The sequence below is a fragment of the Cebus imitator genome, unplaced genomic scaffold (assembly GCF_001604975.1).
Source record: "Cebus imitator isolate Cc_AM_T3 unplaced genomic scaffold, Cebus_imitator-1.0 Scaffold274, whole genome shotgun sequence".
NCBI classification, from domain to species: Eukaryota; Metazoa; Chordata; class Mammalia; order Primates; family Cebidae; genus Cebus; species Cebus imitator.
In genome coordinates this window covers 967,706-987,591 of record NW_016107589.1, presented here as the reverse complement: position 1 = coordinate 987,591, position 19,886 = coordinate 967,706, and the positions used below count along the sequence as shown (strand labels likewise).

The 19,886-nt window shown below is 40.5% G+C and overlaps 2 protein-coding genes across 9 annotated transcripts in view; one reads left to right on the top strand and one right to left on the bottom strand.

Annotated features, from left to right (window-relative positions):
- Window positions 1-19,886, bottom strand: part of FAM13B (family with sequence similarity 13 member B) — a 119,117-nt gene that overhangs the window by 69,778 nt on the left and 29,453 nt on the right. For 5 of the 8 annotated variants that reach the window (XM_017500951.2, XM_017500956.2, XM_017500954.2 and 2 more), the window contains 5 exons: window positions 11,437-11,603; window positions 9,679-9,870; window positions 9,022-9,234; window positions 581-758; window positions 130-271 (listed from right to left, as the gene is read on the bottom strand). In XM_017500951.2, coding sequence (XP_017356440.1) covers window positions 130-271; window positions 581-758; window positions 9,022-9,234; window positions 9,679-9,835 — 690 coding nt within the window. In that variant the 5' untranslated portion in view covers window positions 9,836-9,870; window positions 11,437-11,603. The remainder of the gene's footprint in view (window positions 1-129; window positions 272-580; window positions 759-9,021; window positions 9,235-9,678; window positions 9,871-11,436; window positions 11,604-19,886) is intronic. The other 3 variants (XM_037728649.1, XM_037728650.1, XM_017500958.2) reach the window with 1 other exon arrangement.
- Window positions 6,296-7,723, top strand: LOC108284269 (kxDL motif-containing protein 1-like). Its single transcript, XM_037728652.1, has one exon. It carries the CDS (start codon window positions 6,434-6,436, stop codon window positions 6,959-6,961), a length of 528 nt encoding a protein of 175 aa, XP_037584580.1. The 5' UTR covers window positions 6,296-6,433; the 3' UTR covers window positions 6,962-7,723.

Here is a 19,886-nt window from a genome sequence, read left to right as displayed (position 1 = left end):
ATCTCTTGACCTCGTGATCCACCCGCCTCGGCCTCCCAAAGTGCTGGGATTACAGGCTTGAGCCACCGCGCCCGGCGAGCATATTATTCTTAAAAAAAAAAATTATCCATCCAAATAGAATAGTCTCACCTGTTCAGTAATTGAACTCAAATCATTAGATGAAAAATCTTCCTCTTCATTCTCGAAAAACTCATAGTAGTTTTCCAGAAGTCCAGCCATGATCCTGCTCACTATTTCTTGCTCTTTCATATCTTCCACATCTGTGTAAATGCTAAGAATAAAAGTCCAAATTGAATTGAGAGTTCTTAAATCAATCACAGGTAAAATTGGAAGAAAACCAGTGAACCGCTTTATAAACATGGGCAACTTATAACACCATTCTGTGCTTCCATTTTCCCATCTGGAAAACCTACTTACCTAATTTGTACCCTGTTCACAAAAATGCTGTAAGGATTAATCAGATCTAGTATAAAAAATAATGGTTCGCTGAGCAACCTATGATCGTTGGGAGACAATATAATGATTCTATTTCACATATCTAATTTTTAAAAATTAAACAAAAATTTTTCAAACAACTTACTGGAAGACATCTGGACCAAAGACAGCAGCCAAAGACTCTGCAGACCAAATTTCTTCATGATGTGATGCTACATTGGCTAAAAATCTACACAGAAACTTTAACAAACTGTAATTAACAGGTGGAAGCTGTTGCAAGAGGAACCTCAACTTTCTTCCAAATTCATCTTCATTATTATAATCTATAAAATATAATGACAGGTTTTTTTTTTTTAATAAAGCAAAAAGCAAAGCTCTGATATTTTGCCAGGTTCACATTACTCCACCCACATCACCTTTTTACTACAACAATTCAAAACCTCTTCACTTCCTCTACTGGGGCCAAACGCCTTAGGACTTTGCATTTCACTTATGAAATGAAGAAGAGGTGGAGAGGGGGAGCTGGAAAAAAGGAACTCAACCCCTGCTGGAGGATGTTTTCCTCATCTATTACTCATTGGCTCCAATTCTCTAGTTTTTTTTTGTTGTTTTTTTTTTAATTCTCATCCTACTGTCTCCAGCATGAACGTACCTGTGTTTCCACACTAGTGCCAACACTAAGAAGTCAAAATGCACTGGCCATGCCAGTCAATACAAACCACTAGGGAGCAAAGCAGAGATACAATTTGAGGGGCTAATAGCATCAGTGATATCTTTCAGCTTGGACGAAATGAAAAACAAGGAACGAACAAGGTAACAGAGTGATTTTCTTCTCCTGGTTTCCTGAAATAACAATTAACTTCAACAATATCAGCAGAACTAAATTAAAAAGTCTTTCATTTCTCCTCTGTTTTTCTACTCTAAATTGATGTTGGTTTCTGCTTATCAAGCAAACTTTATCACAAGTTAGGCCTTGTATTTATCATGTCAATGAGTTTTCATTAACAGAAACTAGACCCATATTAATCCCACTTGATTGGTGAGGATCCCATTTGGGAGAAAAGAGTGCTCAGAGGTCCTCTCGAAATGAAGTGATTTATTGCTTCATGAGTAAAAACCAACTCAATTATGTTTCATTTTATATTTTCCCCAAGTTCTTAAAATTATTTTATTGAAAAACTCTTGGTAAAAGGTTATGGTCATGATATTAGCCATCTCTGCTAAATAATACTAGTCTAGAAAGTTCATCAGGAAATAGAACTCCAGTACTATGTTTAAGAAAAAATTTTGGCCTGGTACAGTGGCTCACGCCTGTAATCCCAGAACTTTGGGAGGCTGAGGCAGGCATATTGCCCGAGCTCAGGAGCTCGAGGCCAGCCTGGGCAACATGGCGAAATCCCACCTCTACCAAAAATACAAAAAGTAGCCAGGTGTACTGGCAAACACATGTGGTCCTTGCTATTCAGGAGGCTAAGGTGAGAAGATGGCTTGAACCTGAGAGGCAGAGGTTGTAGTAAGTCAAGATCACGCCACTGCACCTGGGTGACAGAGTGAGACCCTATCTCAAAAATTAAAAAAAAAAGAAAAAAAATTTTAAGTTTATCAAGAAAGGACAGCCGGGCACGGTGGTTCACGCCTGTAATCCCAGCACTTTGGGAGGCCAAGGCGGGCGGATCACCAGGTCAAGAGATTGAGACTATCCTGGCCAACATGGTGAAACCCCATTTCTACGGGGGAAAAAAAAAAAAAAAAAATTGGGCATGGTGGCGCGTGTCTGTAGTCACAGCTACTCGGGAGGCTGAGGCAGAATTGCTTGAACCCGGGAGGCGGAGGTTGCAGTGAGCCGAGATCACGCCACTGCACTCCAGCCTGGCGCCTGGTGACGGAGAGAGACGCTGTCTCAAAAAATAAATAAATAAAAGTTTATTTATCAAGAAAGGCTACAGTCACATGAGTTTTACTTAAAATTTAAAATGCAACCAATAACAACTCTTCTATATTTTGCAATATTATCAACTGTCCATTCAAATGCACCAGTACTTCAATTTTAAAATTGGATGGAATAGTCCCTGGATTTATGTTTAAATCACTGTACCTATAGCTGATTGGAAATTTTAACAACCTAAGCATTCAGCAGAAAAGGATTATTTTAGAAAATCACATATTAAAAATGCAAGCAGTTAATATTATCAATACAATGAAGATATCAACACTGACAAATTCTACCTAACATTGTCTCCAGCTCTGTGGCACTTGTCATCTAGCATACCCATCCATAGGTTTATTTTTATCATCTATTTATCCATCTTCCCTTATTCCCTATAGCATTTTAGTTCTGTTAAGGCAGAATTTTTTTTTTTTCTTTGAGACAGGCTATTGCTCCAGGGTAGGGTGCAGTGGCATGACCACAGAGGGTCACTGCAGCCTCAACCTCCCAGGCACAAACAATCATCCCACATCAACCTCCTAAGTAGCTAGAACCATAAGCAAATGCCACCACAGTTGGCTAATTTTTGAAGTTTTTGTAGAGACAGGGTCTCCCTATGTTGCCCAGCCTGGTCTAGGACTTCTAGGCTAAAGCGATTCTCCGGCCTCAGCCTCCCAAAGTGCTAGGATTACAGGCGTGAACCACCATGCCCAACCATGAGGCAGATATTTTCATCTAGTTTTTTTTCAGTGCTGAATTCTCAGCATCTAGGGCAAGGGTCCCCAACCGGGGCTGTGGACCCATCTGTGGCCTGTTAGGAACTGGACCACATAGCAGGAGGTGAGCAGCGAGTCAGATTCTCATAGGAGCAAAAATGCTACTGTGAACTGTGCATGCAAGGGAACTAGGTTGTACATTCTTTATGAGAATCTAATGCCTAATGATCTGAGTTGAAACAGTTTCATCCCAAAACCATTCCCCCTTCCCATCAGTGGAAAAAATGTTTTCCACAAAACCCATCCCTGGTGTCAAAAAAAGTTGGGGACTGCTGATCTAGAGCAATGCCTAGCATATAGCAGATGTTCAATAAACATTAGTTGAATTCACTAAATGAATGCACAATATCTGAAAAAAGATGTTGAACTTACTACACCATTTGACTTGGCAAGGTGATAAGCTTGTGGGCAATACTGTTTTTGTTTGAAATACTAGCCACATTATCCAAAGTTGTTTGGGTACATTTCTACTACATATTTATACCTACACAGACCTGTTTCTAAAGTCTTCAAGTAAGGCAGAGAAGCCTTTCAAAATATATTAAATATATACACACTTGCTTAAATTTCTTTCCTTTGGAGTCTACTTTCTAGTTAAATCATATCCAGAAAAAATAATGTATGGGAAGTTTCCCCTAGTAATTCCTTCAAGTACTGTAACATTTTTTGGAAATGTTCTAACTAATCCACAAAACTGCTAGCTATGTTTTCTACAAAAACACAATGTATAAGCCACTGGACTAACCATTACGGTCTAAACCAGGAATTGTCAACATTTGATAATGAATGGCTGTCATGACTTTGAGGAAGACAGTGCCTTTGGTAGAGGTCAGGGATGCTGCTAAACATCCTACAGTATACAACCCCCTATCACAAAAAATTATCCAGCCCAAAATCAACAGTACCAAGGCTGTGAAACCCTAGTCTAAATACAAGGTTTAACCACACCAGTGAATGCACTATCCTGCTACCACAGAAAAATGAAACCACTTATTAAAAACAAAAGCTGAAATACAACTGCAACAAGGCTTCCTCCATGATCTTAAAAGCAGTAACTCTGTCATGTATTTGTGAACATTAAAATAATATCATATTATTTATCTACAGCTGGGTGCTATGGCTCATGCCTGTAATCCCAGCACTTTGGGAGGCCAAGGTGGGTGGATCACTTGAGGTCAGGAGTTCGAGACCAGCCTGGCCAACATGGTAAAATCCCATCTCTACTAAAAACACAAACATTAGCCAGGTATGGTGGCACGTGCCTGTAGTTCCAGCTACTGAGGAGGCTGAAGCACAAGAATCACTTGAACCTGAGAGGCGGAGGTTGCAGGGGGCCAAGACTGTGCCACTGCACTCCAGCCTGGGTGACAGAGCAAGACTCTGTCTCAAAAAATAAAAGAAACAAACAAAATTCTCTACAATAAATAAAGGGCAGAAAGGGCCAGGCAAGGTGGCTCATGCCTATAATCCCAGCACTTTGGGAGACCAAGGCAGGTGGATCACCTGAGGTTCGGAGTTCGAGACCAGCCTGACCAATATGGTGAAACCCCATCTCTATTTAAAAAAAAAAAAAAAGAAGAAAAAGAAAGGAATCTTTGTTCAGAGATCTAGACACTTTCTCAAAAGAATGACTGAAGAATGAACAAACAGATGACATTACAACATAAATGCAAATATCACCTCAAATACTACCATACCTAGCTGCATAGCTATTAAAGAAATGGGTATACATGTAAGTACATGTGCATACATACACACGCTAATGATTATGTATGTATAAGTGGAAAATAGAAGACGACAGTGGATTTCTCATATTAAACATGAAAGCACTTATGCACCATAAGCATTTTTGCATATCTTAAATTCCTTCACAAGTGAATGTTAACATAAGAATAATTAATAAGATGCATGCCGTAATTCCATGAATGTCAACATAGTTGATGATGTTGTCATAATTTTAAATGAAAACGAGGCCAGATACAATGGCTCACACCTGTAATCCCAGTGCTTTGGGAAGCTGAGACGGGATTGCTTGAGCTCGGGAGTTCAAGACCCGCCTGGGCAACAAAGCAAGATCTTGTCTCTACAAAAAATAAAAAATTTAAAAAATTAGCCAGCCATGGTGGTACATGGCTGTAGTCCCACCTACTCAGGAGGCTGAGGTGGGAGGATCACTTGAGCCCTGGATATCAAGTCTGTAGCGAGCTAGGAACACACCACTGCACTCCAGCCTGGGCAACACAGCAAGACCATTTCAAAAACAAAAAACAAAAAACGACAACAAATAAATAAAAGAAAACCAATTGAAATTATGATCCCAGTGAAAAATAAATAGCTTCTGATAGATAGAATCAGTGAGTCAATGACTTTGCTTCCATTAAATCTCATTCCAATTATCAATTTAAAAATTTTCATTCAGGACTGAAAGATTATCTGACGCTTGGAACTTTAAACATGTGTCTGCAATTCAGCTAACAGAGGGAACATGTAAACCTATGACTATAAAGAGAATAGCTCTAGAGTTATTTTAAAAGGCTCAAAAAAATTTTACCATATCGATTTCTGTTCATATTTAATAAATGCAAAATGCAGGCCAGGCACAACGGCTCATGCCTATAATCCCAGCACTTTGGGAGGCTGAAGCAGGTGGATCACGAGGTCAGGAGTTCAAGAACAGCCTGGCCAATCTGGTGAAACCCCATCTCCACTAAAAAAAACACAAAAATTAGCCGGGCATGGTGGCGCCTGTAGTCCCAGCTACTCAGGAGGCTGAGGCAAAAGAATCGCTTGACCCTCGGAGGCAGAAGTTCCAGTGAGGTGAGATGGCACCACTGAACTCCAGCTTGGGTGACAGAGCAAGATGCCACCTCAAAAAATAAAAATAAAAAAGGCCAGGCACAATGACTCACACCTGTAATCCTAGCACTTTGGGAGGCCGAGGTGGGTGATCACCTGAGGTCAGGAGTTCGAGACCAGCCTGACCCATCTCTACTAAAAATACAAAAACTGGCTGGGTGTGGTGGTGCATGCCTGTAATCCCAGCTACTCAGGAGGCTGAGGCAGGAGAATCAATTGAACCTGGGAGGCAGAGGTTGCACTGAGCCAAGATGTACCACTGCATTCCAGCCCAGGCAACAAGAGTAAAACTCACCACAAAAAAAAAATAAAAATAATTTTTAAAATAAAAAAATAAAAGCAAAATGTTTATTAGGTGTCTCAATATAAACGTTTGAAAAATTCCGCAGAAGCGCGAACAAGGCCGCCAGATGTGCAGGCAGCGGAGGAGGAGGAAGAGATGGACCTCCCGGAATCGGCCTCAAGGGTCTTCTGCAGCCGCATCATGAGCAAGGTGAACACAGATGACGTCAACGTCATCATCCTGGCCCAGAAGAACATGCTGGACCGCTTTGAGAAGACCAATGAGATGCTGCTGAACTTCAATAACCTGTCCAGTGCCCGCCTGCAGCAGATGAGCGAGCGCTTCCTGCACCACACGAGGACCCTGGTAGAGATGAAACGGGACCTGGTCAGCATCTTCCGCCAGATCAGGACACTGAAAGGGAAACTGGCCCAGCAGCACCCGGAGGCCTTCAGCCACATCCCGGAGGCATCCTTCCTGGAGGATGAGGATGAAGACCCCATCCCACCCAGCACCACGATCACCATCGCTACCTCAGAGCAGAGCACGGGCTCCTGTGACACCAGCCCTGACACCATCTCACCCTCCCTGAGCCCCGGCTTCGAGGACCTGTCCCATGTCCGGCCCAGTCCCCCAGCCATCAATGGGCGCAGCCAGACAGATGATGAGGAGATGGGCGAGTAGCCCTGCTGCCTGGTGCCTTGAGGGTCTCAGGGCAGCGGCATACAAGGTGGCAGCAGATGACCCTGCCTTGTTCTGTCACCCAGGGTGCCTTTGTTGCCCCATTCTGTCACCCAGGCTCCCAGGGGGACAGGGCTCTCTCGAAGGGTGTGGATTGCTGAGCGGGGTCTTTCATTCTGGCTCCTTCCTTCCTCAGAACACATCTCCTCTGCAAGACTCCTCTGCCATGCCAGGGCATGCCCATCCCAGCAGGAGTTGCGGGGCTGGGCACGGGAATTTTTCCAGAGCTGAGCCTCATGTCTGCTGTGAATAATGCTTAAAAAGGTTCCCAGAGACCAGAGCCAGATGTCCGCCACCTCTGGTCAGGACCTCCTTGAGGCGCACAAGCACGGTCTCGTGTGAGTTCGCCCCCGCTCACCCCTGCACCCGCTAATTCTGCTTTTCCTGCCCTTTCCTCTGTAAAAGTATCAAATACTTTCTCCTCAGTATCTCAAGGAAGTTTCTGAAATAGGTCAAAGGCTCAAGAGGAAGGCTGGAGGGCCGTCCATTCAGCCCTGAGCGTGCTGAGGCCTGTTTCTCGGAACACAGGTTAGTGGAACCTGAGGGCCCAGTAGGCCTCTCTGAGGGCCTCCATGGAACAAACGGAGCCACTCGGGAAAGAATTTAATGGGATATTTTTGTACCCGATGTTTACAGATGCTATTGGGAAGCTATCAATAAAAAGACACCATTACTAAAAAGGGGAAAAAAAAGAAAAAAGAAAAATTCCTGTAAGAATAAAATGAATTCAAAAATTCAAAACAAAAAAATGTAATATTTGGGGGGAGAAAAATTAAAGTGACACTTTGGAAAAAGGGTAGCCTTACTAATAACGTTTTGTTTTGAAGCCTGTTTTTTGATCCACGTTATAGAGTAAAAGTACAGCAGTGAATCAGGTTAAGTTCAAAGTGAGCCTTATGATTTAGCTGCACAGAAAACTTGTGTAAGAGGGTCACAGAACGTCTTTGCATTGACCCTTATGTATGAATCAGAGACACCTAACTAATTTAGGCTCATAGGAATTTAAAATTTAAGAAGAAGATGGATAAACACTTTCAAAAGAAAATACACTTTCTCTGACAACATAATACTTAAGGATATATACACACACATTATAGAATGCCCAGCTGTGATAGAGATAGGTATAAAGGAAGTAGTTATAATTCTTAGCATAACTGAATTGCTTTAGAAGACCCGATTCAAAAATAATTGAACTCCATAATACCAAAAAAGCCTGAAAAGGTAATTTTAAAATTCAAGAAATATATAACGTTATATGCCAACTTTACACATTTTCCCTATATAATGAAGCATGTCCCTCCATTACATACACATGAATACCATTTGGCTCTAGGAACAGAAGCCTTTCATCACTTCTTGGTTCTTTTACCTTTCTGCTGCCTCTACCATTATTTTTCCTGTTCCTATTCCACTCTAGCTAAGCACTACTTTTAGTCACCACCAAAAAAAACCCGACAAAGATAAATCTTTTTTTGTTTCTTTGGCTTAGAGTCTGATGTTCAATTTGATATTCATTTCCTTTAGGTAAGCGTCCAAGAACAAGCTTTAGGTATATTCCAAGCCTAGAATCAAAGTTGTCTTCTTGCTTTTTTGCTAGGAAATTCTACCAAACCAGGGATAAGTAACTCTAATATTAGTAGTATCACCACTAAGCAACACCTTTGGCTACTATAGGACATTATGCCCCCACACACATTACCTTACATAATTTTCTTTTTTTTTTTTTTTTTTTGATGACCCTCCTACTCCTTGTTCTTGTCTCTTCCTTTTCCTCTTCACCCTGTATCTTAGGCTAGTAAGACCAATCACAAAAAGTAAATGGTACTAGAGGGATCCAGGAAGTTGCATTTCCCTTGACAAGATCATACAGCCCCAAAAAGCAAGTGAGAAAATAACAAATATCTAAAATACTATACTTACTGCTTACATGTCAAGATCTCTAAAAGGTAAAGACTATGACATTAACAATAAATGACCTACTGATAAGTATCACATTATGTTACCTTGAGAAAGCTGCATCAAGTGAATATGTAAACTGCCAGGGATAACAGGTTCAGGAAGTTCTTGAAGAAAAAATCTAAGAAGGCTAATAGCTGAGGGAACATCTGCTTCCTTAACCAAATCCACCTCTTCTCCGCTGTCGTATCTCTGCCGAAGCCACTCCACTGTCTCAGCATTCCCATTGACTTGAAAAAGTCCTTGTTGCTCCAGACCTCCTACATTAGTTCAAGGCAATCATTAAATGTGCTGCAATGTCAACTGCTTGACCACATATATTCATTCTCCAATTAACTTAAAATACTCGTGCTTTTGGAAAGCCTTTCTTGGCTCCCATGATTTGACTAAAAACCTTCAAATTATACATCTAGAAACATATTATCTCTGTTCTGAGGGCTATTCTATTTTATCCCACCCCTTATATCCATTAAAAATATTCCTATCACCCCCACTAAAACTTGTTCTAGGCTGGGCAACTGTCATTTCCAAGTATATGAATTTAAGTAAAAATCACACTAAAACATTAAAAAGAATTCCTAGGTTTTCCTATGTTTTGGACTTTCCATACTAAAAAAAAACAAAAAATTAAAAATCCAAGGTCAAAAAGGGTAAGTTGTGTTTATTAAAACAAAAGCTAGCCCTCAAAGTAAGGAAATGTATACCATGTTCCTCAATATAGTCCACAACGTGGCGGACTATGAATGGAACCTCATTGTCTGGATGTCCTCCCTGCTGCAGCTCATCAAGTGGAATTCCAAATATTTTGTTAGCAAGAACGGAGTTGCAGTTACTCAAGGAAGGGGAGGAGCTCTTCCTCATATCTTTTTTGCAGCCAGAAATCAAAGCTGTCTTTTCTGCCAAACGAAAGACAAAAAAAAAAAAAGACTATAATGATTAACAGGTGGCAATATGACTAGATACATTAAAGAAAAATGCTTTACACCTGAATGTGTTCTCATCTATTTAAGTATGTTCCAGTTATCAGGCCTATAGTGTATTCTACAGATGAAGTTCAGTATAATTACCTAAACATATTCCCTATTACGAACAGTTAATGCTGAATGCTCCCTTTAATGCTTGCATATTTATCAACAATGGCAAAGTTAATCATCCAAGATTTAGCAAGAGACATTGCCTCAAAGACAAATTAAGGAGCAAATCTGGCTCCAAGAAAACCTTTGCTGAACAAGCCTATTAATGACACAGGTAAATCCAAACCCATTCTGGACTGTGCCATATAAATTTCATCTAACCCCTCATAAACCCAAACAGGAGAGAATCCTTCCTAAAAAGTGATGATCTAATAAACGCTTTTTATCAATGATGGGCTAATAAGAACAAGATTAACAAGTTCTTATTTCTACATGACAGAGCAGCTATAATACATTTTTATAAAAAAGAAATTTTTCAAGTCTGGACAACAACTTTCAATAAGAGATGTCCTTTTATCAACACTACTATTCTTTTTTTTTGGGACAGAGTTTGATGCTTTTTGCCCAGGCTGGAGTGCGATTATGCCACCTCGGCTCACTGCAACCTCCGCCTCCTCGGTTCAAGTGATTCTCCTGCCTAAGCCTCCCATGTAGCTAGGATTACAGGCACGAGCCACCATGCTCGGCTTGTATTTTTAGTACAGATGGGGTTTCACCATGTTGGCCAGGCTGGTCTTGAACTCCCGACCTCAGGTGATCCGCCCACCTTGGCCTCCCAAAGTGCTGGGATTACAGGCACGAGCCACTGCGCCTGGCTTCAACACTGTTATTTCATAATTACCCAAAAGAAAAATTGTCAGAGCCATCCAGTTTAGAAGAAATAGTTACTTGCCCTAATTTTGCAGGAATTGTGATCAGTAAAGAAGTGGGAGAAAACAATGTCTCAGATGGCCATTTCCAATATCTGACACATCAGAGAACAAGTAATCCCAAGAAAAATTTGTTTTCTAAAATAAACACACTATATTTATTACTTTATGTAGGAAAAGAGTATTTGTAAAAGAAAGAAAAACTCAAAGGTTGTTAATGAACAAAATGACACCAGCTGGTCTTTTCTCCATCACACAAGATAAATAATTTCTTTCTCACTGCAAGAGAAGGACAGTAAATCACGAAGATAAGTCTACTAAAATTCTTAAATTTACAAAAATAAGGTCCACTGGATCAAATGTATATCCACTGGTAGAGTGTCACAACATGACTAGGAAACAATGCAGCCAACTTAAAGGAAAAGAAAAAATTAACTTAGGGACAGCAAAATGCCATACATTTACATAGTCTCAGACAAGCAACATCCATTCCTCAATGTATCTGGTGCCAGCTAAGAACTACAACACCTCAAGTTAAATCAAATAGTAGCTACAGGGGACAAGTTCCAAAATCTCTATGAATTTATAGAGCATGACAGTTACCATTTCGAAAACTTACCTTTCAGTACTTAAATACCTAAGTTTAAAAAATGGCTTCTGCACCAGCTACCCTCACTGAGCAAGCATTCCTTTGTCATTTATGGCTGTTTGAGATTATGGCAGAAGATCAGCCTGTAGTTCCTCATTGAAGAAATGCAGAACTCGATCAGTACTTCAGCAGTTAATCTACAAGACAAAAACAATTATTTCAATCTCCTACAATATCTTTAACTGTCAGAAGAGACTACTAATAGCAGCAGCAGTAAAGTCCTCTTAAGAGGTTAACTATATTGAAAGGTATTCTTCTGCCTGAAAAACCTATCTGTAACCTAAAGGCAAAACCTTGAAAAGGTTTCAGATGATGATAGAAAACTGGAGAAGAATCTTTCTGCTGAAGATAAATAAACAAATTGAAAAGGAGGATATGTAACAGGACACATCTTCAAGGACTACACCATTCAAATAATCCATTTTCCTCAATTGTGTGCACACACCCTACCCCATCCCATTCCTTTCTCATTTCCTCATATACTGAGAACTAAACATGGAAGTATTTTCAAAAGATCAAACAATCAAAGACATAATTTAAGCTTGGTACTACACTTAAGTACTTTCTTCTTTTCTTTATATACAACATAGTGGTTGTCTGAGCTCCCTAATCTAGAGAAGCAATAGCATATGTTGGAAAAGAGCAAAAAGAACAGACCCAGAAAGGTTTAGATTCAAATACTAACTCCACCATTTTGTAGATACATGACAGTGAACAACTTCCATGTCTCTGAGCCTAGGTTTCTTTACATAAAATAAGAAACTACCTGTACAAGCCAGGTGCACTGGCTCATGGCTATAATCCCAGCACTTTGGGAGGCCAAGGTGGGAGAATCACTTCTGCCAGGAGGTAGAGGCTGCAATGAGTTGTGATTGCACCACTGCACTCCAGCCTGGGCAACAAAGTGAGATCCTGTCGCAAAAAATAATATAATACCTGTACAGGTGTTAAGTTTAACTGAGATAACATATGTATATAGCAGACAGAGAACCAGTCTCCTCTCTTCTTTGCATAATGCTAAAAGACCAGCAATTAGGCTGGGGAGAGAGAGAAGAACTTGTCTGGCAAAATGTTTAATACTTGGTCTCATCATCCTCTGTGAATTCTAATGGTATCATTATCCTCTATGAATTCTAGTAATCTATTTACAAAGCTTTTAGTAAGTTCAGGAAACTACACTGCAGGACTCTATCAATCAGTGTGGTTTTTCAAAGAAGTGTTATTAGTAACATACACCTCCAGGAGGAACATTAAAAACTAAGGGGAAGGAAAACCACATTCCCACAACAAATCTTTTAGTAAATGATTACTTGCAAAACATCCTGAAATGCCTGCTAAAACATGCAGTTTATCTACCTATCTATTCATTTGAAAACAGCTTCAAAATTAGATTGTTTAGAGAACTTCAGAGACAAGGTATTTAACAGACTTACATTAAAAGTCAGGCTGATACCCTCAGGACATAAAGGCGGATTTGCTCAATGTACTATAAATGAAAACTCACTATAAAAGTCTGCCAGGGAACAAGTTCTATACATCACTAAAATGGCTACTCAGTGTTTAGAATGCCTTGTTAATGAAACGAATAACCTGTTTCCTTTTTAATTTTTTTATTTATTTTTGAGACAGGGTCTCACTCTGTCACTCAGGCTGGAGTGCAGTGGTGCAATTATAGCTCACTGCAGCTTCAAACTCCCAGACCCAAGTGATCCCCCGCCTCAGCCTCCCAAATTGCTGGGCCAACAAGCACACACCACCACGTCCAGCTTTATTTTTAGTAGAGAGGAAGTCTCATGTTGCCCAGGCTGGTCTCAAACACCTGGCCTCAAGCAATCCTCCCAACTTGCTGGGATTACAAAATGTTGGGATTACAGGCATGAGCCACTGCTGCCAGTCAGGAACCTGTTATCTCATTCTCATGTCCTCTACTGCCCCCAACCTCTAACTAGACAATCTGAAAGCATATTTTCCTAAGGTAAGACTGGGTAGGAATCTACGAATTCATCAGTAAAAATTTACCCTCACTGCTAGGAAAACAATCAAAGGTATAAATCTTTCTGATGATGAGTTTCTCTCTCCTGAGGATGATAGATATAGCAGCATCAAACATTAAATGAGCAGTTATTATATGCCAGATAGTTCCATGGACTTTACATGTATTAAGGTCTTCTTTAACCCTTACTTTAATTAGACATTGCAGAGGTACACCAATTTACCCACAGTCCAAGCATATAATCAGAGTCAGAGACAGAATATGAAACCAGAGAATGTGATTCTCAAAGTCCTTATGCTCTTAATCACTATACTATATTTCCATGTAAATTATCACAATTTACAGTATGATAGAATGTCACATTATGGTGCTCAAACTAGCCAGTCTGCTTCTTTTTTTGAGATAGGCTGGAGTGCAGTGGCATGATGACAGCTCACTCACTGCAGCCTCAACCTTCCCAGGCCTATGTGATCCCCCCACCTCAGACTCTAGAGTAGCTACGACTACAGGCATGCGCCACCACATCCAGCTAATTTTTGTACTTTTTGTAAAACTGAGGTTTCACCACATTGCCCAGGCTGGTCTTGAACTCCTGGGCTCGGGTGATCCGCCCACCTCAGCCTCCCAAAGTGCTGGGATTACAGGCATGATCCACCATGCCTGGCCTCATAGTCTTATACACATTTTAGGTCATCACCTATTTCTAGCTTGCTAACAGCTACTTCCAGAGGGTAGGCCTATGCTCCATGCCCTAGCAGTTAGTCTTTCACTTGGGACTTCTATCTAGAGCACATCGCTGTGAATTCTCAGTCTGCAGAGTGGCCCAAGGTAACATTCCTGCAAATTGCAAAGTAGTTGACATTATTTAGTCCTGTTTCCTACCTCTTTTCAGAGCTTAAAACATGTAAATACTCCCTGAACATCTGTGGTGGGATGAATAGTGTGCCCCCAAGCCTCATGTCCCCCCAGAACCTCATATTGTGAATTTATCTGAAAATAAGGTTTTTGCAGGTGTATTAGTTAAGGATCTCAAGAGGAAATCATCCTAGATTTACAGCAGGCCCTAAATCCAATGAATCCTGTCCTTATAAGAAAAAGACAAGGCATACACACACACACATAGAGGAAGAAGAGCATGTGACAGAGGGAGAAACTGAAGTTAAGCTTCCAGAAGCCAAGAAATGCCAGGAACCACCAGAAGCTGGAAGAGGCAAGAAAGGATTCTCCCCTAGAATCTGCCCTGTGTACACTTCCTTTTGGGCTTCTACCCTCCTGAAATGTGAGAGAAAACTTCCTATTATTGTAGAGCCATCTAATTTGTAGTAATTTGTTGTGAAAGTCCTAGAAAATGAATCCAACAGCTAAACTACAATATTACATTCTTAAAAAAAAAAAAAAAGGAAAACAGCAGCAGACACATACAAAAATATCCCAAAGAGAACCAATAAAATGTCCTAGCATATAGAATGAATAAAATGCAAAGAAAGCAGTTAAATAAAAGGACTGACACAAGAGAATACAATGTGTAGACTTTTAAAATAACACGTATTTCCAAAGCCATGCTGTTATAAATCCAAATAGCAATATATATAGATAGATAAGATAGATAGATAGATAGATAGATAAATAGATAGATATACTTTTTTTTTTTTTTTTTTTTTTGAGACAGAGCCTTACTCTGTCACCCAGGCTGGAGAGCTGTGGCATGATCTCAGCTCACTGCAACCTCTGTCTCTTGGGCTCAGGCAATTTTTGTGCCTCAGCCACCCAAGTAGCAGAGACTGCAGGCACATGCCACCACGCCCGGCTAATTTTTGTATTTTTTGGCAGAGAGGGGGAGTTTCACCATGTTGGCCAGGCTAGTGTCAAACTCCTTACCTCAGGTGATCTGCCCACTTCAGCATTACAGGTGTGAGACACAACTCCCTGCCCCAAACAGCAAAATTATTTTAAATACAAGTGACAGTTGCCTAGCAAGGTGCTATTGACAAGGAATAGGAAATGACGTTGAATTTTACACCATATAACTCACCATGAGATAACAGTGATTAAAAGAAATTTTTTTTTTTTTTTTTGAGTCAAGGTCTCACTCTGTTGCCCAGGCTGGAGTACAGTGGCCCAATCATGGCTCACTGCAGCCTCAAACTCCTGGGCTCAAGCAAACCTCCCACCTCAGCCTCCTAAATCACTGGGATTACAGGCATGAGCCACTACTCCCAGCCCAGAAACAATGCAATAAAATATCAATTATCAATAAATTTGGATGACATTCAAGAAAGTGTACCTACATATACCACCTATCAACCTAAGTTCTACTAGGACTTGCAGTACTTTTGCACTCCATTCAATTTCATTTACATATACACATATATACATACACAGTAGTAGCAAACACACCCCTTTTCTCCTCCAGGGCTGAAAAATTTAATATTGTTGAAATATCCATATAATCCAAAGTGGTCTACGGATTCAACACACTCCCCATCAAAATTCCAACGACATTTTTCACAGAAATAGAACAATCCTAAATTTTGTACAAAAGCATAAAAACCTTGATTAACACAAGCAATCCTGAAGAAAATGGAGAGCTGGAGGCATCACACTAGCCAACTTGCAAATATACTACAGAGCTATATTAACCAAAATAGCATCTACAATCAACTGATTTCTAACAAATGAAACACACCTTTCTTAACAGTATAGAATCTTTACACTTTAAATATCTACTAAAATTAGTAAGGAGGGGCCTTTAAAAAGGGGTAGAGCACCAATAGCAATACTATAGATGATAACAGCAGACAGCATTTGCTGAGCTCTTACAATATCCCAGGGACTATTTCAAGAGCTTTAAACATATCAATTCATTTAATCCTTACAACAACCCTAAGGAGGCAAATACTTTCATTATATCCATTTTACTGATGAGAAAACTGAAACCCAGAAACTTTTGAGGTGATGGAAATGTTCTATGTCATAATTGTGGCAGTGGTAGTTACATATGAATACATTTATTAAAACGTATTGAACAGGACATTATAATGTTGTTGTATATAAATGATACTTCAATAAAGCTGAAAAAATGAAACAAGAGACCACACATGGTGGCGCATACCTGTAATCCCAGCACTTTGGGAGGCCGAGGTGGGAGGATCACTCAAGCTCAGGAGTTCAAGACCACCCTGGGCAATGTGGCAAAACCCTGTCTCTACAAAAAATACAAAAATTAGCTGGGCATGATGGCATGCACCTATAGTCCCAACCCCAGGAGGCTGAGGTGGAAGGATCACCAGAGCCCAGTGAGGTAGAGGCTTCCAGTGAGCTGTGATCATGCCACTGAACCCCAGCCTGGGCGACAGAGAGGGACCCTGTCTCAAAAAAAATGTTTTTACACAAGTAAGGCATGGCATCACTTTAAAAGATTATTTAATATCAAACTTTTCATCACAGCATGACATTTTTTAAATATACTTTTCCCACACACAAGAAAACAGGCTGGTGCAGCGGCTCACACCTGTGATCCCAGCATTTTGGAAGGCCAAGGTGGGCAGATCCCTTGAGCCCAGGAGTTCAAGATCAGCCTGAACACAGCAAGACTCTATCTCTTAAAAAAAAAAAAAAAAAAAANAATCCAGGAGGTAGAGGCTGCAGTGAGCTGAGATTGCACCACTGCACTCTAGGCTGGGTAACAGAGCAAGACTCCATCTCAAATAAACAAAATATCTGAAAAAGCATATATATGTATTAGAGAATGCATATTCTAGTCAGTTGTGTGTGCATATCATCTCAATTTTGACCCTTTAAGACTCCTCTATTCTAGTAACCTTTCACCTTTTCTCTACTGAAAACATGTACAGGTAGGGCCTACCAGACTCATAAGAGTAAGAACAGCTTATCATTTCTTATAGCTTGTTAATACAAAACTATAATATGCCTCATTTTTTTCAGGTAAGGGATATTATGAGTAATTCTACAACTTGTTCTAGCCAAATAGGTCCCCTGAGATTAAAATAGTTCCCTTTTGCATAGACTTGTATAAAAACTGAAAAAAAGGGAAGCTGGTACATGAAGAAAAAAGCAGCGATCAAACTTTCTATTGTATATCTTCCCCACTAGATTGTGAAATTTGACTATAATATATGCAAAAAAAAGGGCCAACTGCGGTGGCTCACGCTTGTAATCCCAACACTTTGGGAGGTCCAGGTGGGTGGATCACCTGAGGTCAGGAATTTGAGATCAGCTTGGCCAACATGGTGAAACCTCGTCTCTACTAAAAATAAAAAAATTAGGCCAGGTGCAGTGGCTCACGCCTGTAATCCCAGCACTCTGGGAGACCAAGGCAGGTGGATCACCTGAGGTCACGAGTTTGAGACCAGCCTGGCCAACAGGGTGAAACGCCGTCTCTACTAAAAATACAAAAATTAGGCCTGGTACAGTGGCTCATGCCTGTAATCCTAGCACTGTGGGAGGCCAAGACGGGTGGATTACCTGAGATCAGTTCAAGATCAGCCTGGCCAACATGGTGAAACCCCATCTCTACTAAAAATACAAAAATTAGCTGAGCATGGTGGCAAACGCCTATACTCCCAGCTACTCAGGAGGCTGAATCAGGAGAATCGTTTGAACCCAGGAGGCAGGGGTTGCAGTGAGCCAAGATCACATCATTGCCCTCCAGCCTGGGCAACAGAGCGAGACTCCATGTCAAATATATATATATCTCTCTGAGTCTGGTGGTGCACACCCATAGTCCCAGCTACTTGGGAGGCTGAGATGGGAGAATTTCTAAAGCCTAGGAGTTTGGGGCTGTAGTGAGCTGTAATTGCACCACTGCACTCAGCCTGGGCAACAGAACAACTCAAAAAAACGTGTCAAGAAAAAGTGCCTCTTTCATGTAAAAAGTTCTACCTTCAAATAGAATAGGAAGGAACAATAAAACTCACTTTTGCCCAAAATGCTTTGACAAAATAGGATACAATTCACATAGAAAGGTTTAAAAAAGCTATCTCACTATTTGTTAAAGCCAAAAAACTACATAAATATATCCCTATATCCTGGTATACAAAGACAGAAAAGCCAGCAGGAAGCTGGATCTCAATAAAGATGACAGATTTGTAAGTTTGTGGACTATTGCTATATTTGACTTTACACCATTAAACCAAAATTAAAATAAACTGGCTGGGTACGGTGGCTCATGCCTGTAATCACAGAACTTTGGGAGGCTGAGGCGGCTGGATCACCTGAGGTCAGGAGTTGGAGACCAGCCTGACCAACATGGAGAAATCCCGACTCCACTAACAATACGAAATTAGCTGGGCATGGTAGCGCATGCCTGTAATCCCAGCTACTCAGGAGGCTGAGGCAGAAGAATCACTTGAACCTGGAAGGTGGAGGTTGTAGAGAGCTAAGATCGAGCCACTGTGCTCCAGCCTGGGCAACACAGCAAGACTCCATCTCAAATAAATAAGTAAATAAACTAACTAATGTGTCCCTAGTCTAGACATTCAGCTTCTTACTAGCCAGGGCTCCAAATAATTCACCAAAGCAAAAGATACTTCTTTCATTCTAACTGAACAAGGATGATACTACAAAAGTTGCAAATATGCTAAATTAGTGGTTCTCTCTTGGTCTGAGAAACTGACTAAAGCATAATTTGTGTGAGATATTTAACAGAAAAGCTGAACAAATGTCTTAATAGTGCATTAACTTATCTATCAAATGTTCATAGACACTACTCTGATCAGTAATATGGTTTGGCTCAGTGTCTCCACCAAGATCTCATATAGAATTATAATTCCCATGTGTAAAGGGAAGGAAGTGATTGGATCATGGGGGCGGTTCCTCCCATGCTGTTCTGTGACAGTGAGTTCTCAGGAAATCTGATAGTTTTACAAGACACTCTTCCCCCTTCGCTTCCTACACAGGCTCTCTTGCCTGCTGCCATGTAAGATGGGCCTGCTTCCCCTTCCACTATGGTTGTAAGTTTCCTGGGGCCTCCCCAGCAATGCAGAACTGTGAAACGATTAAACCTCTTTTCTTTAAAAATTACTCAGTCTCGAGCAGTTCTTTATAGCAGCCCGAAATTGGACTAACACAATCAGGAAAACACCAAATCACTTAAATCTGTTATTAAGTTCATACTGGCTTTGACATTAAGTAATTTATCAGATACAAAGTATAGCTAATACAGAATTCAGAATTAGAAAGTTTTTAAAGAGGGCTCTATTGCTCAAAAGGTTGGGAATTTCACTGCCTTAAAAAATAAAACCAAAAAAGGAGTATAAGCTATTTCTTACAACAATGTGGGAAATATTACTATACCTATTCCTAAGAATTTGTTCATCTATGTGCACTTTAACATGTCACTTGAAGGAACGATCCTCCATGGTGATTCCACAAAACCACAATGAAAATGGAATCAAGCTAGGCCTTC